The sequence below is a fragment of the Gymnoscopelus braueri genome, assembly GCF_963280865.1.
Source record: "Gymnoscopelus braueri genome assembly, chromosome: 4".
NCBI classification, from domain to species: domain Eukaryota; kingdom Metazoa; phylum Chordata; class Actinopteri; order Myctophiformes; family Myctophidae; genus Gymnoscopelus; species Gymnoscopelus braueri.
The window spans coordinates 55,095,090-55,117,502 of NC_137605.1; the positions used below are offsets into that span (position 1 = coordinate 55,095,090).

Genomic DNA, 22,413 nt, shown 5'->3' on the forward strand with positions numbered 1-22,413 from the left:
ATTGAGAATTATTTAATGTCAATGACAATCTATAGCGTCCTGTCTCGGTCGGTCTCGCGCATATATCACGGGAGCCTTTCACGTTTTCGTGAGACGTTTGGAATAAAAACAAATGTATGTATTGGGTCGGGATCACATCATGGTTAAATATCTTGCAATCAGTGAACCCCTGTCGCCGAGCAATCAATCATGCGAGAATCACAACGATATATTTAGCCCGATTTCAAGAGAGAAACTCGTGAAATGCTTAACGATCTGTTCACTCGCCGACCATTTCAAATGTCGGGCAGTGTGTAGAGGTCTTAAGACTGAGCAGTAAAACAGCCCTCTGTCAAAATACAACATCAAAATACACATTGCAGGCAGCTTGTTGTGGAGATAATTACCAACACTTAAAGACCCCCAATACACCCCCACCCAGACATTTCATTTGTTAATGGCCTTCCTTACCATTTGAAGCAAATTCATGTTGTTTGTGAGAATGATTTGCATTCACACAAACACTGTGTGAACTGTGAATACAGGGCCATACAAACAAAGGGCTGAAAAAACACTTCTCTCTATGGTTTGTCTGTATGCTGTTCACTCTCTTTTTCACTCTCTGGTCCATCACTGCCACTGGCAAAAAATAGATTTTTGTTCATTTGGATGAGTAAAAAAATAAAACGTGTTCTGCTTCCTCTAAATACACCTTTTCTACCAATCACTGACTATTTTAACTATTTTAAACCATAATGTTGGTTACAACAGAACTGAACGACTGAACTCAAATTACATGAGAGATGTGTGGCAGACGTTTGCTTGCTTAATTATTTTGTTGCATGACAGGATATTTCTTTAGTTAATGAAATGGTTCAGTAAAACCTGTTGAGACTCAAGACTCAAGATCCAAAATGGTACAGTGATTCTACTTATACTTAATATATTTTTTATATATATTTTTCAAATACAAAATAGCTACACACCAGTTTTAGTGAAAGATTGTATGCCAATTAACACACTCAGCAATATGACTAGCCTAGAATCGAGAAAACCCACTACCATGCTATGAAGCTATGGCTTCATATAATATAAGCTTTCTCTAGTATATAGTCACCATTTGGTGACAGACTGCATTAAAACAAAGTTAAAAACAAATAGTGTGCTTTAACAAAAACAGAACTGAACTCAAATCACACAAGATAGACGTTTATTTGAATAAATCATAATCATTCCTTACAGTTTTGTAACATGACAAGATAATTCAAAAGTTAATTAAATGGTTTAAGAAAACATGAAATTCATGCAAAATGGTATACAGTGATTCTATCTTAGGAGACCATTAGACTTAATTGGGTGTCTTTACAATAGAGCCCATAAAATACAGGCTAATCTTCCATTATGCTCTCATCATTTTGATGCATTACAAAAAATAAACACTTAAATTGTTGAAAATGATTATCAGAAATCACTGTGCATGAATTTAAATTGTGTTCAAATACAAAATAACTACACTAGTCATCATCATCATCATGATCAGCATCAATGTTTGTGACATTGACCTTCCCTGGTAACATCTTCATAGTAGAAGTAGTGCTGATGAATGGAAAGAGAGTCTCAGTGAAAGTGTGTGTGAAGGTGTGTATGTGTGTGTTAGTATCAGGATCAGAGAATGACAGTTTTCCTCTGTTCCAGTCCAGCTGGACTCTGATCCTACGAGGAATCTGCTTCCATAAGAGATTAGTTTTTGACCCTGGTGAGGAGGCCATTGAGTATGCACCAGAGTTTATTCTCCAGAATGGACCCCCTCCAATTCCCTTCCTCTGAAAAGACTCTGCTAACACACCCAGTGACCAGTATTTACTGTCTCCCACATCAACATCCCAGCTGTGAGTCCCTGAGTTAAAGCCCTCAGAACCCAGGACAATGTCCAAGCAGTCAAACCTTTCTGGATTGTCAGGAACCTCAAAGCCATAGATGCCAGACCTCTCTGAGTTGTCTGGAAGCCACTGCATTTCAATGCTCACACTGGTCAGATCATCAGACAGGACGTGTCCTGGTTTGGCAGTGTTGGGGTCCAGAATGACAGGAGTGTAGGAGACAATGTCCTTCATCTTATCCCAGACTCCGAAGGTCAGGTTGCCCAGGTGTTTGGCCACGTCTATCAGTGCTCCTGAGCTGGGCTTGCGCGGGTCGAGGTCCGATACGCAATCTATTCTTTCCATTGTGTCCTTGTAGTTCTGTAGGAATGATCTGTGTTCAGCTCTCAGCTCATGCTCTATGGCTGCGATTTCTTCTGAAAGGACTGAAATGTCATAGTCAATGTCATAGTTAATGTAACACTTCAGGGATTCACTCTTCCACTCCTCTTCCTCTCTCAGTGCAGTGATTCTAGCCTCTTCTTCCTCTTGTAGAAACTGATGGAGCTTTTTAAATTGTTCTTTAATCTTACTCTCTGTGTACCGGGCCTGGCGCTTAATGTATGCTATGTATGCATGTTTACTGCTATCATCCTTCATTGCCTTCAGTGTCTCCTGTAAAGACTTCAGTGATTCCTGGACTTCCTTCTTGTGGTTCAGTGCAGCTTCATCAATGGGGCTGAAAGTGTGGTTTGTGTGTTTGTTTGAATCAAGACACACAACACACACTGGCTGCTGACATTCCATACAGAAGAGCTCAAGTTTCTCAGCGTGCAGATTGCAAAGATCCCCAGACTCTGATGAAGTTCTCTGGCGTTTTGAAGCTCTCTGATCATGTATCTCCTGTTTGAAGGCCTCACACAAGTTCTTCAGAGCCAGGTTACAGGGTGGATGATCCATTGAAGATATCCTCTTACAAACTGGACATTCCTTTATTTGCTTCTCTCTCCACCATGTGTGCAGACAGGCTTCACAGAAGCTGTGGCTGCATAACAGGACAACAGGATCTCTGAAGATGTCACGGCACACAGGACAGGAAAAATCCTCTTCTGAAAGAGACGTTTGTGAAGCCATTACGTCTCTCAGAGAAGCTACAATTACTCTGATCAAGACAGGAAATCAGCAGCAGTCTGGGTCAGTATTCCCTCCTGTCCTGTAGCTGTGGAAAGACAGTCTGTCCTCCCTCACTGGAAGTTGTGTGTTTGGTCTGAGTCTGAACTGAAGGTGAATCTTTTATTGTCTCAGATGAGTCTGGTAAGGGGTGGAGCTTTGACATGCAAATCTCTCTCACACACGCACACGCACACGCACGCACGCACACACACACACACACACACACACACACACACACACACACACACACACCCACCCACCCACCCACCCACACACACACACACACACACACACACACACACACACACACACACACCCACACACAGCGATTCTATACTTTATGAAGCAGCTGTGTAGAATTAGAGTAGATGACCAATTAGACTTAATTGGGCATCTTTACAAAATACATGCTAATGTTCCTTTTATGCTCTCATCATTTGATGCTCTAAAAACAAAAAAATCACTCAAAATTTTGAAATTGAATGTTTTTCATTATTTTTGGAATTACTTTCTCAAATACAAAATAGCTAGACACCAGTTTTTGTCAAAGATTGTATGCCAACAAACTCTACTATACGACTTGGCTAGAATTGTGAAAACCAACTACCATGCTATAAAACAAAGATGGCTTCATCATGATCATCATAAACATCACTTTTCCAGAGTTACATGGGCCTTCCCTGGTAACATCCTCAGAGTATTTTCAGCGTAAATTAATGGAAAGAGTGTCTCAGTGAAAGTGTGTGTGTAAGTGTGTATGTATGTGTTAGTATCAAGATCAGAGAATGACAGCTTTCCTCTGTTCCAGTCCAGCTGGACTCTGATCGTTCGGGGAATATGCTTCCATCTGAGAGCAGTGGTTGACCCCTGTGTGTATCTGGCCAATAAGTATGAACCTAGCCCTGAGCATATTCCCCAAAATGTACCGTCTCCACGTCTCTGCCCTTGAAAAGACTCTAACACACCCAGTGCCCAGCCCCAGTCTCCATCTTCTCCAACATCAACATCCCAGCTGTGATACCCTGAGTTAAAGCCCTCAGAACGCAGTACTGAGTCAAACTCGCTCATCCTCTCTGGGTTCTCAGGAATCTGCATGAATGGCCAATCAGACGACTCGTTCACAGCCGTCAGATCATCTGACAGGAAGCCCGGCACTGCCGCAGTGTTGGGGTCCAGAATAACAGCACTGTAGGAGACGATGTCCTTCATCTTGGCCCACACTCTGAAGGTCAGGTTGCCCAGGTGTTTGGCCATGTCTATCAGTGTTCCTGAGACTCGCAGTTGGTCCTGAGCTGTGAACTGGAATCTTTCCACCAATGGGATAAACACCAAATGTACCAAATCCAGACTCAGCAGAACTCTTTAAATCCATTCTCTGCATCCAACAGACAACACCAAATAATACATGCAGAGAAGAATTAGGATGATACCCACTCATCATTATTCAAATAAAAAAGAGTGTGTTTAAATTTAGCTATTAATTATTTTAAACACATTTGAAAAAGTTGCTGCCATTTGTCTCAAAGGTTTATACCAATACCAATATTGCTATACCAATATTGCTATTTGTTTCAAAAGCTTCATAACAAGTTATCCTTACTTATAACTACTTATAACAGCAATTGCACTATGCTTATGGTTTTGAAAGTAGTTTTTCTAAGTTGCAATGTGACAATGCTCTGTTTACACTCTGTTTACACATGTCTTTACACATGTCTTTATTCCCTTTTAATTGTGCACAGTGTTGGCAGATAGGAAATGTCAGTTAAAATATACTCCTGGAGGGCAGAATTGCCGTACAAATACACTAATTAGGCCTATTGTACATCTGGCAATACTGATAGTAGCCTGCATACTTAGTTTTGATTCACTTGTTTAATATTTGCTTTGGCAATGTTTCTCATCCCAATAAAGCCCAATTGAATTAAAACTGAATGTATGAGTGAGTGAGTGATGTGAAACTAAGGATCTCACATTGAAATTGGTTTGGTGGTCTTGGTTCATGTTATTTTAGAGTTTGCTGTCATTATTATTTGTCAGAATTAAGAAGACTGAGCAGAAAAACAGCCCTCTGTCAATAAACAAAATAAAAATACACATTGCAGCTTGTTGTGGAGATAATTAACAACACTTAAAGACCCCCAATACACCCCCACCCAGACATTTCATTTGTTAATGACGTTCCTTACCATTTGAAGCAAAGTCATTTGTGAGAATGATTTGCATTCACACTAACACTGTGTGAACTGTGCATACAGGGCCATACAAACAAAAGGCTGGCAAACCACTTCTCTCTATAGTTTGTCTGCATGCTGTTCACTCTCTTTTTCACTCTCTGGTCCATCACTGCCACACTGGCAAAAAAGGTGTTTTTTGTTCATTTGTTGGAGACTGACTGGATGAGTTTTTAAAAAGCATCAATATTAAACTAAACTAAATAATGTTCTGCTTTATCTAAATACACATTTTCTACTAACCACTGCCTCTGATTTATTGGAACTATTTTAAACCATAATGTTGGTTACAACAGAACTGAACTCAAATGACATGAGAGATGTGTGGCAGACGTTTATTTGGATGAAACAAATCATTCATGCCGTTTTCTTTACAGATCTATGATTTATTTAGAACTCAGAAAAAAATCAATCAATCATAATATTGCTTAAATATTTTGTTGCATGACAGGATATTTCATTAGTTAATAGATTAAATGGTTCAGTAAAACCTGTTAAGACTGAATACTTTCAAATACAAAATAGCTACACACCAGTTTTAGTGAAAGATTGTTTGCCAATTAACACTCTCTGCTATAAGACTAGCCTAGAATCCAGAAAACCCACTACCATGCTATGAAGCCACAGCTTCATATAAGCTTTCTATAGAGTCACAATTTGGAGACTGACTGCATGAGTTAAAAAAAATAGTGTGCTTTAACAGAAACAGAAATGAAATACTGAACCCAAATCACACAAGATTTAGACGTTTATTTTAATTAAACATGTATCATTCCATACAGTTTTGTAACATGGCAAGATAATTCAAAAGTTAATAGATTAAATGGCTCAAGAAAACATTTTGAGATTCATGCAAAATGGTAACAGTGATTCTATCTTAGGAGACCATTAGACTTAATTGGGTGTCTTTACAATAGAGCCCATACAATACAGGCTTTATGCTCTCATCATTTTGATGCGCTACAAAAAATAAAGCCTCAAAATGTTGAAAATGATTATCAGAAGTCACTGTGCATGAATTCAATTTTTTTTCAAATACAAAATAACTACACACCCGTTTTAGTCAAATGTTACATGCCACACTACAATGAAACTTGATGGCTTCATATAATTTTTTCATTGTCTAGTCATCATCATCATCATGATCAGCATCAATGTTTCTGACTTTGACCTTCCCTGGTAACATCTTCATAGTAGAAGTAGTGCTGATGAATGGAAAGAGAGTCTCAGTGAAAGTATGTGTGAAGGTGTGTATGTGTGTGTTAGTATCAGGATCAGAGAATGACAGTTTTCCTCTGTTCCAGTCCAGCTGGACTCTGATCCTACGAGGAATCTGCTTCCATAAGAGATTCGTTTTTGACCCTGGTGAGGAGGCCATCGAGTATGCACCAGAGTTTATTCTCCAGAATGGACCCCCTCCAATTCCCTTCCTCTGAAAAGACTCTGCTAACACACCCAGTGACCACTATTTACTGTCTCCAACCTCAACATCCCAGCTGTGAGTCCCTGAGTTAAAGCCCTCAGAACCCATGTCCAAGCAATCAAACCTTTCTGGATTGTCGGGAACCTCAAAGCCATAGATGCCAGACCTCTCTGAGTTGTCAGGAAGCCACCGCATTTCAATGCTCACACTGGTCAGATCATCAGACAGGACGAGTCCTGGTTTGGCAGTGTTGGGGTCCAGAATGACAGGAGTGTAGGAGACAATGTCCTTCATCTTGTCCCAGATTCCGAAGGTCAGGTTGCCCAGGTGTTTGGCCACGTCTATCAGTGCTCCTGAGCTGGGCTTGCGCAGGTGGAGGTCCGATACGTAATCTATTCTTTCCATTGTTGTCTTGTAGTTCTGTAGGAATGATCTGTGTTCAGCTCTCAGCTCAATCTCTATGGCTGCGATTTGTTCTGAAAGGACATGGATGTCATAGTCAATGTCATAGTTAATGTAACACTTCAGGGATTCACTCTTCCACTCCTTTTCCTCTCTCAGTGCAGTGATTCTAGCCTCTTCTTCCTCTTGTAGAAACTGATGGAGCTTTTTAAATTGTTCTTTAATCTTACTCTCTGTGTACCGGGCCTGGAGCTTGATGTATGCTTTGTATGCATGTTTACTGCTATCATCCTTAATTGCCTTCAGTGTCTCCTGTAAAGACTTCAGTGATTCCTGGACTTCCTTCTTGTGGTTCAGTGCAGCTTCATCAATGGGGCTTAAAGTGTGGTTTGTGTGTTTGTTTGAATCAAGACACACAACACACACTGGCTGCTGACATTCCATACAGAAGAGCTCAAGTTTCTCAGCGTGCAGATTGCAGAGATACCCAGACTCTGATGAAGTTCTCCGGCGTTTTGAAGCTCTCTGATCATGTATCTGCTGTTTGAAGGCCTCACACAAGTTCTTCAGAGCCAGGTTACAGGGTGGATGATCCATTGAAGATATCCTCTTACAAACTGGACATTCCTTTACTTGCTTCTCTCTCCACCATGTGTGCAGACAGGCTTCACAGAAACTGTGGCTGCATAACAGGACAACAGGATCTTTAAAGATGTCACGGCACACAGGACAGGAAAAATCCTCTTCTGAAAGAGACGTTTGTGAAGCCATTACGTCTCTCAGAGAAGCTACAATTACTCTGATCAAGACAGGAAATCAGCAGCAGTCTGGGTCAGTATTCCCTCCTGTCCTGTAGCTGTGGAAAGACAGTCTGTCCTCCCTCACTGGAATCTTTTATTGTCTCAGATGAGTCTGGTAAGGGGTGGAGCTATGACATGCAAAATAAACATCACTTTTCCAGAGTTACATGGGCCTTCCCTGGTAACATCCTCAGAGTATATTCAACGTAAATTAATGGAAAGAGTGTCTCAGTGAAATTGTGTGTGTAAGTGTCTATGTATGTGTTAGTATCAAGATCAGAGAATGACAGCTTTCCCATGTTACAGTCCAGCTGGACTCTGATCGTCCGGGGAATATGCTTCCATCTGAGATCAGTGGTTGACCCCTGTGTGTATCTGGCCAATAAGTATGAACGTAGCCCTGAGCATATTCCCCAAAATGTACCGTCTCCCCGTCTCTGCCCCTGAAAAGACTCTAACACACCCAGTGCCCAGCCCCAGTCTCCATCTTCTCCAACATCAACATCCCAGCTGTGATACCCTGAGTTAAAGCCCTCAGAACCCAGTACCGAGTCAAACTCGCTCATCCTCTCTGGGTTCTCAGGAATCTGCATGAATAGCCAATCAGATGACTCGTTCACAGCCGTCAGATCGTCTGACAGGAAGCCCGGCACTGCCGCAGTGTTGGGGTCCAGAATAACAGCACTGTAGGAGACGATGTCCTTCATCTGGCCCACACTCTGAAGGTCAGGTTGCCCACGTGTTTGGCCACGTCTATCAGTGTTCCTGAGACTCGCCGTTGGTCCTGAGCTGTGAACTGGAATCTTTCCACCAATGGGATAAACACCAAATATACCAAATCCAGACTGCAGAATTAGGATGATACCCACTCATCATTATTCAAATAAAAAAGAGTGCCTTTAAATTTAGCTATTAATTATTTTATATACATTTGAAAAAGTTGCTTCCATTTGTCTCAAAGGTTTATACCAATACCAATATTGATATACGAAATTGCTATTTGTTTCAAAAGCTTACTTATAACTACTTCTAACAGCAATTGCACTATTCTTATGGTTTTAAAAGCTAGTTTTTCTAAGTTGCAATGTGACAATGCTCTGTTTACACATCTCTTTATTCCCTTTTAATTATGCACAGTGTTGGCAGATAGGAAATGTCGGTGAAAATATACTCATGGAGGCTTCAATTTATAGTATTGTAAAGCAAACTATCGTACACAGCCAAAAAGAATACATCACAGGTGTAAATATGTAATTTCACAAAAATAACGTATTTATGGTAAGAAATAACCTTGTTTGACACGTCTATGAGAGAAAAACACAAGCAGGCAACCTCCTGGACCTTACTCAAATAAAAGCCTGGTAGGCTACTGGTAAGATGCAACCATTGTTTTTAATGCCTCCCAGTACAGATCTGTGTCAGATTTACTGACTTATTTAAAAGCCAAACCGGATCCTGAATCAGCAGCCTGGGAATTTAGTAACCCTGCAGCACCTTTTTGTGATATGGCAAAATGATCGCACATTTGGGCATTTTTGGCATTATTCAACGTACAGAGGGCAAAATTGTTGTACAATTACATTAATTATCTGGCCATACTGATTGTGCATACTTAGTTTTCATTCACTTGTTGTTTCATATTTGCTTTGGCAATGTTTTCTCATCCCAATAAAACCCAATTGAATTGAAACTGAATGTATGATCGAGTGATGTGAAACTAAGGATCTCACATTGAAATTGGTTTGGTGGTCTTGGTTCATGTTATTTTTGTATTGTTGTATTATTATTATTTGTCAGGGTTAAGAAGACTGAGCAGAAAAACAGCCCTCTGTCAAAAAACTAAATAAAAATACACATTGCAGCTTGTTGTGGAGATAATTACTACCAACACTTAAAGACCCCCAATACACCCCCACCCAGACATTTCATTTGTTAATGACCTTCCTTACCATTTGAAGCAAAGTCATGTTTTTTGTGAGAATGATTTGCATTCACACAAACACTGTGTGAACTGTGAATACAGGGCCATACAAACAAAAGGCTGGCAAACCACTTCTCTCTATAGTTTGTATGCATGTCGTTTTCACTCTCTTTTTCATTCTCTGGTCCATCACTGGCCGCCAGTGGTCCGCCACTGGCAAAAGAAACGGTGATTCTTGTTCATTTGGAGACTGACTGGATGAGGTAAAAAGCAAACTTCAATATTAAACAAAAAATGTTCTGCTAAATACACATTTTCTAAACCGCTGCCTCTGATTTGAACCATAATGTTGGTTACAACAGAACTGAACTCAAATGACATGAGAGATGTGTGGCAGAAGTTTATTTGGATGAAACAAATCATTCATGCAGTTTTCTTTACAGATCTATGATTTATTTATTTATCAATCATTATAGCTTAATTATTTTTGAAAAAAGTTAATAGATGAAATGGTTCAGTAAAACCTGTTGAGACTCATGCAAGATGGTGATGATGCTTCTACTTATACTTAATATAAATTGTATATATATTTTTTCAAATACAAAATAGCTACACACCAGTTTTAGTGAAAGATTGACACTCTCAATTAACACTCTCTGCAATAAGACTAGCCTAGAATCGAGAAAACCCACTACCATGCTATGAAGCCACAGCTTCATATAAGCTTTCTATAGAGTCACAATTTGGAGACTGACTGCATGAGTTAAAAACAAATAGTGTGCTTTAACAGAAACAGAACTGAAATACTGAACTCAAACCACACAAGATTTAGACGTTTCTTTTTTTTAGACGTTTATTTTAATGTATCATTCCATACAGTTTTGTAACATGACAAGATAATTCAAAAGTTAATAGATTAAATGGCTCAAGAAAACATTTTGAGATTCATGCAAAATGGTAACAGTGATTCTATCTTAGGAGACCATTAGACTTAATTGGGTGTCTTTACAATAGAGCTATAAAATACAGGCTTTATGCTCTCATCATTTTGATGCGCTACAAAAAATAAAGCCTCAAAATGTTGAAAATGATTATCAGAAGTCACTATGCATGAATTCATATTTTGTTCAAATACAAGATAACTACACAACCGTTTTAGTCAAGTGATACATGCCACACTACAATAAAACTAGGCTGGAATCATGAAAATCCACAACCTCACCATAAAACAATGATTGCTTCATATCATTTTCATATTATCTAGTCATCGTCATCATGATCATCAGCATCAATGTTTCTGACATTGACCTTCCCTGGTAACATCTTCATAGTAGAAGTAGCGCTAATGAATGGAAAGAGAGTCTCAGTGAAAGTGTGTGTGAAGGTGTGTATGTGTGTGTTAGTATCAGGATCAGAGAATGACAGTTTTCCTCTGTTCCAGTCCAGCTGGACTCTGATCCTACGAGGAATCTGCTTCCATAAGAGATTAGTTTTTGACCCTGGTGAGGAGGCCATCGAGTTTGAACCTGTGCTTATTCTCCAGAATGGACCCCCTCCAATTCCCTTCCTCTGAAAAGACTCTGCTAACACACCCAGTGACCAGTATTTACTGTCTCCAACCTCAACATCCCAGCTGTGAGTCCCTGAGTTAAAGCCCTCTGAACCCAGGACAATGTCCAAGGAGTCAAACCTTTCTGGATTGTCGGGAACCTCAAAGCCATAGATGCCAGACCTCTCTGAGTTGTCAGCTCTCAGACTGGTCAGATCATCAGACAGGACGTGTCCTGGTTTGGCAGTGTTGGGGTCCAGAATGACAGGAGTGTAGGCGACAATGTCCTTCATCTTGTCCCAGACTCCGAAGGTCAGGTTGCCCAGGTGTTTGGCCACGTCTATCAGTGCTCTTGAGTGGGGCGCCCACAGCTGGAGGTGCGATGCTGACTCTATTCTTTCCATTGTTGTCTTGTAGTTCTGTAGGAATGATCTGTGTTCAGCTCTCAGCTCGAGCTCTATGGCTGCGATTTCTTCTGAAAGGACTGATATGTCATATCTCAGATCGAAATTCAACCACTTCATGGACTCACTCTTCTGCTTCTCTTCCTCTCTCAGTGCAGTGATTCTATCCTCTTCTTCCTCTTGTAGAAACTGATGGAGCTTTTTAAATTGTTCTTTAATCTTACTTTCTGTGTACCGGGCCTGGCGCTTAATGTATGCTACTGTTTGCCTATATTTACTGCTATCATCCTTAATTGCCTTCAGTGTCTTCTGCAAGTGATTCAGTGATTCCTTGACTTCCTTCTTGTGGTTCAGTGCAGCTTCATCAATGGGGCTGAAAGTGTGGTTGTTGTGTTTTTCTGAATGAAGACACACAACACACACTGGCTGCTGACATTCCATGCAGAAGAACTTGAGTTTCTCAGCATGCTGATTGCAGAGATCCTCAGACTCTGATGAAGTTCTCCGGCGTTTTGAAGCTCTCTGATCATGTATCTGCTGTTTGAAGGCCTCACACAAGTTCTTCAGAGCCAGGTTACAGGGTGGATGATCCATTGAAGATATCCTCTTACAAACTGGACATTCCTGTATTTGCTTCTCTCTCCACCATGTGTGCAGACAGGATTCACAGAAGCTGTGGCTGCACAACAGGACAACAGGATCTCTGAAGATGTCACGGCACACAGGACAGGAAAAATCCTCTTCTGAAAGAGACAACTGCGAAGCCATCATGTCTCTCAGAGAAGCTGCAATCACTCTGATCAAGACAGGAAATCAGCAGCAGTCTGGGTCAGTATTCCTTTCCCTCCTGTCCTGTAGCTGCGGAAAGACAGTCTGTCCTCCCTCACTGGAAGTTGTGTGTTTGGTCTGAGTCTGAACTGAAGGTGAAGCTTTTATTGTCTCAGATGAGTCTGGTAAGGGGTGGAGCTTTGACATGCAAATCTCTCTCTCACACACACACACACACACACACACACACACACTCACACTCACACTCACTCACACACACACACACACACACACACACACACACACACACACACACACACACACACACACACACACACACACACACACACATACTAATTAGGGCTGTGTCATTGTATTTATTTGTCTTTTCTGTTTGGGTATTGATCCCCACATAAAAATATCAAGGGTTTATATTATTTATTTATTTTCTCTCATGAAAATGTATCTAATTCTGACAAGTGAAAAAATAAAACACACACACACACACACACACACACACACACACACACACACACACACACACACACACACACACACACACACACACACACACACACACACACACACACACACACAATCTAGCATGTGTGTGTGGATACCAAGGTACCAACTCGCTCCTGATTGGATCAATCCTGACCTGAAAATGTATTTTCACTTTGCTTAAGAGCTGGAGAGAACCCTGTTAGTGAACAAACAAGAGATTTGACCTTTCAACAACAAATGTTTTTTCCAAAACCACAAAATATTACTAATGCCACCTTTAATGATTATCAGAAGTAGGTGTGTAGGTTGGACCCAGCCAACTGGACATCTTAACACAGGGGTCTTCAACAGGGGGTCCGGGACCCCTAGGGGGTCCTCAGAGTTAATACAGAAGGTCTGCCAAATCTATGTTTTTTTTTTACATTAACCACTTGAACCTAGCATCCCTTTTCTTAGGAGAACTTTAGCCAAAAATAGCAGATCTACAAGCTCACTGTAGATCGTCTATTTTTGGCAAAGAGTTATAGGTGTATAGGGAAAAAAGAGCAGCAAAAGTCTGAAACACAATTTTATACAATATAGAGGGGGTCCCTGCTTCATCTCTCTCAGCTAGGGGGTTCTTGGCCTGAAAACGTTGAAGACCCCTGTCTTAACAGAATGTTAACAGACATGTTGTAAAAGGTACAGGTGCTCAACTGTTATTTACCTTCAGCTTCTACAGTAGAAAAAAAGGAAAGAAAGAAGCAGATGTACAAGTTTACAATTGTGCGCTTGTATGTTCTATTAATTTCACAATTTTTGGGCCCCTACATCAGGCTACACACAAATAAATTGTGGTTCTTCAGTGGATCGTTGGGCTGGTTGAGGTGCTAGCACCACTGTCATACAAAGAACCTGGTCATCCCCTGTATTCTTTTATATTATTTCCCCAACTAAACTAAACTAAACTAAACTAAAGAACCAGTAGAGACAACCTGTAAACTACATAGAACCGTGTATTTCCTGAGGATAACACATTAAAGCAGTGCTTCTGAACCTTTGGAACCAAAATGATTGCTTTACTTCCAGCTCTATATCTATTGTCCCAGCAGGGAGTCCTATTGTCTCATTGTGGTGTTGGTGTGAAGAACCATCTTGTTGACTTCAACACAATGGAACATTTTCTGTGTCTCAATTCGGGGGTTGGGCCCTGCGAAGTGTGGATTTGAAGTGCATTGACGTCACAGGGGCGCACTGAGTGCTGTCCCACTTCACAGGCAGAATAATTATGTGCCCAGTGGTGTAAAGTAACTAAGTACATGTACTCAAGTACTGTACTTAAGTACAATTTTGAAGTATTTTTTACTTTACTGGAGTATTTCCAATTTACAAGGCTTTTACTTCTACACCACTACATCTCAGAGGCAAATATTGTACTTTTACTCCACTACAATTATTTGAAAACTTTAGTTATTAGTTACTTTGTAGATTATTAGTAAATTATTACATTATAAAACATACATCAACCACTTTAGCCCTATTTTATACCTAGGCTATTTGAAAATAGCAGATCTACAAGCTCACATCGCGACACGTTGTGAGTTTGTAGATTATTTAGCTTGTAGATTATTTATTGATTAATATTGACAAACGCTTGAGAACCATTACATTTCTTTTCTTATATACCCAGCTGGCTGAATTCAACTTACGCCTACTGCTGAAAGTCATTAAAAGAAAGTGTAATTTTGTGGTAAAAAAAAAGAAGAAGAAAACATCTAAACTTTGAAAGGTCAAAGCTCTTGTTTATTTCAGCAGCAGGGGTCTCCCTGTCTCTGCAGCTCTTTAGTAAATAGAAAATGCAATACATTTGCTGGTTGTGAGACCGATTTGATCCAATCAGGAGAGAGAATACCACAAAGATAATGTATCAACTTCAATTCAGTGTTTCAGCCCCAAGTTTGTCTCCTCATGTTTTTGTTTCATAACTTCCAATTTCACTTGCTTATGCTGCGTGTGTGTGTGTGCGCGTGTGTGTGTGTGTGTGTGTGTGTGTGTGTGTGTGTGTGTGTGTGTGTGTGTGTGTGTGTGTGTGTGTGTGTGTGTGTGTGTGTGTGTGTGTGTGTGTGTGTGTGTGTGTGTGTGTGTGTGTGTACACTCCATAACAAGGCACTCACACACAGTGAAACTCTAGAGAGATGCCCCCTCAGCCAGCTGGCCCTGGAACTCCGGGCACAAACACAAACAGAGCCACGTGATAGAAAACCCATTGGACTAAACCAAATTATAAAACAGCAAAAGGAAAACTACCTGACACACTGGAAAGAAGCAACACAAAAGCAGAGTAAACTAGAATGCTATCTGGCCCTAAACAGAGAATACGCAGTGGCAGAATACCTGAGCACCGTGACCGACCCAAAGAAAAATCTTAACCAGGTACAGACTCAGTGAGCACAGTCTTGCGATCGAGAAAGGTCGTCACAGGCAGACCTGTATCCCGAGAGAAGACAGACTATGCACCCACTGCACACAAAATGAAGTGGAAACCGAGCTACACTTCCTAACCGTCTGTCCATTGTACCAAGACATCAGAGACACATACTTCCCACAGATTACAACCACACACGGAGATTTTGAAAACATGACCAATGACAAAAAACTCCCATATCTGCTAGGCGAAGTACAACAATGTGCAAACACAGCAGCAAGATTCGTGAGTTGCTGTGATAGGAGAAGGATATCAAACGGAACACAACCACCCTAAAGACTAATCATTGTGTATATTCCTGCACTATACCTGCACCCAGTGATCTTGGTACATAGAAATTGATCTATTGAAGATTCTGACTTTCAAATGTACATATTTTTTGTTTTGATTGTATTTCTGTATTGTTGTATTGTGCTTTCTGCTTTGGCAATGTAAACGTATGTTTTCTCATGCCAATAAAGCCCTTTGAATTGAATTGAATTGTGTGTGTGTGTGTGTGTGTGTGTGTGTGTGTGTGTGTGTGTGTGTGTGTGTGTGTGTGTGTGTGTGTGTGTGTGTGTGTGTGTGTGTGTGATTTGCATGTCAAAGCTCCACCCCTTTAGCCTGGTAAACCCTCCCTCCGGAAATCTCATTTGTCATTCAAATGGTAATGAGATTTTCTGGAGGGAGGGGCTTTACCAGGCTACCACCCCTTACCAGACTCATCTGAGATTCACCTCTACAGTTGAGTTCAGTTCAGAACTTCAGACCAAAACACACAACTTCCAGTGAGGGACTGGGACTGCTGCTGCTATATCAGATGAATGGACTTTAACAAGAACCAGGATTCACTGTGAAATCAACTTCAGGGAGCATTGCATCTGGAGCAGACAGCAGAGTATATCAGAGTAATTGTAGCTTCACTGAGAGACGTAATGGCTTCACAGACGTCTCTTTCAGAGGAGGATTTTTCCTGTTATGTGTGTCGTGACATCTTTACAGATCCTGTTGTCCTGTTATGCAGCCACAGCTTCTGTGAAGCCTGTCTGCACACATGGTGGAGAGAGAAGCAAATAAAGGAATGTCCAGATTGTAAGAAAATCTCTTCAATGGATCATCCACCCTGTAACCTGGCTCTGAAGAACTTGTGTGAGGCCTTCAAACAGGACAGAGATCAGAGAGCTTCAAAACGCCAGAGAACTTCACCAGGGTCTGAGGTTCTCTGCAGTTTGCACGAGAAGAAACTCAAGTTCTTCTGTGCGAAATGTGAACTGCTAGTGTGTGGTGTGTGTCTTCATTCAGGAAAGCACAACCACGACTGGGGCGACTACAGTTGGGAAGTCACACCCATCGATGAAGCTGCACTGGACCATAAGTGGAGAGTCCAGGCATCACTGAAGCCTTTACAGGAGACACTGAAGGTACTTAATGATGTTAGCGGTAAATATGCACAGACAGTAGTATACATTAAGCCCCAGGCCCAGTACACCGAGAGTAAGGTTAAAGAACAATTTAAAAAGCTCCATCAGTTTCTACAAGAGGAAGAGGAGGCTAGAATCACTGACCTGAGAGAGGAAGAGGAGCAGAAGTGTGAGTCCATAAAGAACATGATTGTAGATGAGATATATCAATCCTTTCAGGAACAATCACAGCCATAGAGGAGGAGCTGAGAGCTGAACACAGCCCATTCCTACAGAACTACAAGGACACAATGGAAAGAATCCAGTCTACACCGCAGGACCACCAGCGCTGGGAGCAACGTCTCTCGGGGGCACTGATAGACGTGGCCAAACACCTGGGCAACCTGACCTTCGGAGTCTGGGACAAGATGAAGGACATTGTCTCCTACACTCCTGTCATTCTGGACCCCAACACTGCCAAACCAGGACACGTCCTGTCTGATGATCTGACCAGCTGTGTGAGACCTGAAATGCGGTGGATTCCTGACAACTCAGAGAGGTCTGGCATCTATGGCTTTGAGGTTCCCAACAATCCAGACAGGTTTGACTGCTTGGACATTATCCTGGGTTCTGAGGGCTTTAACTCAGGGGCTCACAGCTGGGATGTTGATGTGGGAGACAGTAAATACTGGTCACTGGGTGTGTTAGCAGAGTCTTTTCAGAGGAAGGGAATTAGTGGGGGTCCATACTGGAGAATAAACTCTGGTGCATACTCGATGGCCTCCTCACCAGAGTCAAACACTGATCTCTTATGGAAGCAGATTCCTCGTAGGATCAGAGTCCAGCTGGACTGGAACAGAGGAAAACTGTCATTCTCTGATCCTGATACTAACACACACATACACACCTTCACACACACTTTCACTGAGACTCTCTTTCCATTCATTAGCACAACCATGAAGATGTCAGAAACAATGATTATGATCATGATGATTGATCATTAGACTAGAAACATTATCTAAAGCCATCATTGTTTTATTGTGAGGTACTAGAGGTAGTGGATTTTCATGATTCTAGCCTAGTTTTATTGTAATGTGTTGGAATGTAACGTTTGACTAAAACTGGTATGTTATTTTGTATTTGAAAACATAATTTCATACATAGTGACTTACAATCATTTTCAACATTTTGAGTGTTTAAACAAAAAGTGTATCAAAATGATAGGAGCATAAATTAAGATTAGCATTACTACTACATGGGATCTATTGTAAATGCGCCCAATTGTTGTGTTGGGGGTCCGTATTGGTAATTATCTCCACAACAAGGTGCAAGGTGTACATATGTTTATTTTGTATTTTAGTTGGACGGTGGAGCTATTTTTCTACTTACTTTCATTAGCTTGCAGATTGTCTATTTTGGCCATGTCTGGGCCCCTACGTCTATTTGATTTATGGATAAATTAACGCTGGATTTTATTTTACTGTGAACCTGTTTTTTTTAAGTAATTTGATTGAAATAAAAACATTCTAAGCTACAGAGGTAGTTCATAAATTTCCTTCTAGTTCTATGAATATCTAGTGTCCCTGCAGGGAGTTTCATTGTCCCAATGCGGTTTTGATGTGCAAGCATCTTGTTAACTTCCAAACTATGAAAAAATTAGTCCCATTTCCCTCCACATGGTGGAGCTGTGGAGCCGAATATCTGAGTGAGTGAGGTGTAACAAATGAAACAAAAAAGTTCAGAAACTTGTGTTTGGTATGTCTGTCACTAAACATGTCAACAGACGTATGTCTGTTGACTAAACATTGTCAACCTGGTGACATTTAGGGGTCAGTAATAGTCCAATAGGAGCTCACACATTAAGTGCGCTACCAGCTTTCAACCAGAAGTCAATCTGACCATATAGAGCATCGCAGTTCCCGCCCACTTCCTGGTTTTTCCTGGTGCCGGAAGGAAAAACTCAATGCATTTTTCCCATTGACATTTCCAAAAATATTTATATCAATTAATTTAAGCCTAGAATCAAGCCATATGGGTCCTGATGAATCATGACCATAAAACGTTTGATTCTGTGAAAAAACTTTTTTGAAAGCGGCAAAACAAAGGGTATTTATTAAATATAGTATATCATATAATTAAATATAAAATAAAAAAAATCACAGAAAAAAATGTTTTATGGTCATGATTCACCAGGACCCTGGATGGCTTGATTCTAGGCTTAAATTAATTGATATAAATATTTTTGGAAATGTCAATGGGAAAAATGCATTGAGTATTTCGAAGTGGAACCAGGAAGTGGGCGGGAACTGCGATGCTCTATAGAGACACACGGCCGGAAGTGGAAGGCCTACAAATCCACGCCCACTTTTGACACTCGGGGTCCGTTTCAACGATGAACTGCAGCTCTCAATGCAATCTCTATGAGAGGCATTGTAAAATACCGTCATTTCACTGGTTAACTACTGAGGCTGTAGCGATTTTTTTTGTGTTCTAATAATCTGTCCCATTTGTTTAATTTGTCCTTTTTAATGTCCCATATCTTTCATCTCGATATACTACCCACAATATACTATAATATACTCCATCAGTATGTCAAAACCGCTAGCATCGGAGATCTATATCGCATGGTATATACGTCACGGACGCATCCCTTGAGGTTTTCAATACCCAGAAAACTGGCGAAAGTGGCCGTTTTCAATAGGTTTTGGTCATTATCTCTGGAACAGAAGGTCCAATCTGCTCAGTTCAAAGCTTGTTGGATGCGTGACTTTGAGGACATTAAGCACGCAATGACACATTTTCGGTTTTTTTTTTTTTTTTTAGGGGAGGCGAGATCTTAGTTGGGCAGGCGACCGCCTCTCCTGCCTCTACAGTGCGTACGCCACTGGTCGGCGCTCGGCACTCGTAAAGACAGTGATGTCACTGAAATGCCCGTCTGCTGTCTACCCTCTGCTGTGTTAGCATTATGGGTAACTCGTTAAAGTGGCAAATTAAATGTGAAACACATCAACTATTAAGAAAACAAGAAGATATGTTGACAAAGACACTCCATACATTTGGAAACATATTTTTATTTAAATCAATATCGTCTTCAGTTAATGCAGGATAATTTTAAAAGTAGGCTAACTTTCATATCCTCTCATAGGGAATGCATTGGCAGCTGCAGTTCATCGTTCTAACGGACCTCGAGTAGCGGCGCTGTCTCAAAAGTGGGCGTGAAATTTGTAGTCCCCTTGTGTCTCTATACTGGTGGGGGTCAATGTTAAGTCAACCTGTTTATCCCCCACCAAGATGTCTGCCGCTCCAAATTACACTTGTTGACGCCCCCTTCGGGATTTTTTGCTACGCACTGAAAAGCCCTCTGTCAGGTTATTCAGAAAGACCCCATTGACATAACATTTGACCTTTACTGAGCCCTTACTTTTAAACCATACACACACACACACACACACACACACACACACACACACACACACACACACACACACACACACACACACACACACATACATCAGCTTTCTGCAGGGGCCCAACTCTCAATCGGCCCCTCATGTGACAAACCATGCGGGTCGCGCATTGGACTGCACAGTCACATGCAATGGCACAAACGCAACCCCCCACAATAACCCATTTCCAGAAGAGCAACGTCATCATCGAAATCGATGCACAGCAAAGTAAGGAATGTGTGTGTGTGTGTGTGTGTGTGTGTGTGTGTGTGTGTGTGTGTGTGTGTGTGTGTGTGTGTGTGTGTGTGTGTGTGTGTGTGTGTGTGTGTGTGTGTGTGTGTGTGTGTGCGTGCGTGCGTGCGTGCGTGCGTGCGTGCGTGCGTGCGTGCGTGCGTGCGTGCGTGCGTGCGTGCGTGCGTGCGTGCGCGCGCGCGCGCGTGTGTGTGTGTGTGTGTGTGCAGGCCTAGCGTTGGGGGGTTAAATAGGGGGGTGCTACCCCTCTGTCTCTAGCTCCTTGCTCCCTCACTGGCTGTTAACTCAAATCACTTTTTTGGGGGTAAATACTATTTAAAATAGTCACAGGGTTGACTGTGTGTCAGACTATATTAATTTAGCTTTATATTTAAATGTAACCACATGTAGCATACTGTATATCCCTATTCCGTGTATGTAGTGAAGGCAAACATTTGGTGAAAACGGGTGAATATTTGGTAAACATTGCAGCTACAAACTGGTGTAGAGGCTTGTAGATCTGCTTTGATTGTTCTCAAGGGGTAAAAAGGAGGGGCCCCATCAACTAGGCCACGGTTTAAGTAGTTAATATAATTCAGTATGGCTGTGTTTGGACACAGTTGGGGCCTTGTCCTCAGGCCCAGGCTGTGTGTGTGTGTGTGTGTGTGTGTGTGGCCAGTGGTGGACAAAGTACTCAACTCAACCCCATTACTTCTCCACTACAAGTCAAAGTTGCTCTGTCAAATTTGTATTTGAGATAAAGTACAGGAGTGCTTGCTATAAAAAAAAAACAATACAAATTACAAAGTCCATTTTCTTTTGAATATCAATGCATTGCTGTATTGAAACTTTGACATTTAAAAAAATAAATCGACAATTTTCCAGAAAAAAATATCCAATGGGGAAAATAGCCGAGCTACAAGCTTTGTTTTTGAAATATTTGTTTTTGCATTGTGGAGGGAAAAGTATAGTCTTTCAAAAAAATATCAATAGCCTACTCAGGTAAAGTACGGATATATATATCTTTTTTACTTCAGTAGCCTACTGTACTCAAGTAAATGTACTTGATGTGTTGGATCAGATATACCAGGGTTACTTGGATTAGCAAGGGATAGGAGGAAATCATTTTCATGGTCGGTGTGGATGCTGTCGGGCAGAAACCTCATATCTCCATATTCTACGAATAACGTTTTAATTTTTTGTGTGTACATTAATGCCCTACTTCGTCATATACTACAGTGTCACACAAAAGTAACAAGAATAGCCGATCGTTGTGAGTTTGTACATCTGCTATTTTTTTATTTGAATCCTGAAATGTGACTTCTGTAAGCATCTGCTCAGACTGAATTAAATGGCTACAAGCATTTCCTTTTGGTCTGATATATGTTATATATATGATATATGTGATATATGATATATGATATTTATGTTTCATAACATATCACAATGTAACAATTTAAATAATGTAAAACTCTATGTTAACCCTTTTTTTAGACAAAAACATTTTTTAAATAAATAAAAATAAAAATAGCAGGTCAACAAGCTTCTACAATAGCAGAGCTCAAGTCTTTGGCTCATTATTTTCTCCACAGTGGGTCTCTTCAGTTGAAGTTTAGTGTAGGGCCTCCCTCCTAGTTCAAGTTAAACATTCAGTGTTTGAAAGGGGGTCAAAGATTGTGTGTGTGTGTGTGTGTGTGTGTGTGTGTGTGTGTGTGTGTGTGTGTGTGTGTGTGTGTGTGTGTGCGTTTGTGTGTGCGTTTGTGTGTGTGTGTGTGTGTGTGTGTGTGTGTGTGTGTGTGTGTGTGTGTGTGTGTGTGTGTGTGTGTGTGTGTGTGTGTGTGGGGGGGGTGTATGGATGGGGGCGTGGCCTATAGGCC

The 22,413-nt window shown here is 41.0% G+C and overlaps 3 protein-coding genes across 3 annotated transcripts; all 3 read right to left on the reverse strand.

The window, feature by feature from the left end:
* Positions 1–1,493: 1,493 nt before the first annotated feature.
* LOC308083674 (E3 ubiquitin-protein ligase TRIM35-like) lies at positions 1,494–4,265 on the reverse strand (the record flags this gene model as incomplete). Its single annotated transcript, XM_080425989.1, has 2 exons — positions 1,494–2,947; positions 3,938–4,265. The coding sequence occupies 2 exons, from the start codon at positions 4,263–4,265 to the stop codon at positions 1,494–1,496; spliced, it is 1,782 nt and encodes a 593-aa protein (XP_080282115.1).
* Positions 4,266–6,710: 2,445 nt separating this feature from the next.
* LOC308083675 (E3 ubiquitin-protein ligase TRIM35-like) lies at positions 6,711–7,667 on the reverse strand (the record flags this gene model as incomplete). Its single annotated transcript, XM_080425990.1, has 2 exons — positions 6,711–7,446; positions 7,558–7,667. 2 exons carry the CDS (start codon positions 7,665–7,667, stop codon positions 6,711–6,713), a joined length of 846 nt encoding a protein of 281 aa, XP_080282116.1.
* Positions 7,668–11,051: 3,384 nt separating this feature from the next.
* On the reverse strand, positions 11,052–13,344 carry LOC308083676 (nuclear factor 7, ovary-like; the record flags this gene model as incomplete). The annotated part of the gene is made up of 2 exons (XM_080425991.1): positions 11,052–12,142; positions 13,338–13,344. The coding sequence occupies 2 exons, from the start codon at positions 13,342–13,344 to the stop codon at positions 11,052–11,054; spliced, it is 1,098 nt and encodes a 365-aa protein (XP_080282117.1).
* Positions 13,345–22,413: the final 9,069 nt, after the last annotated feature.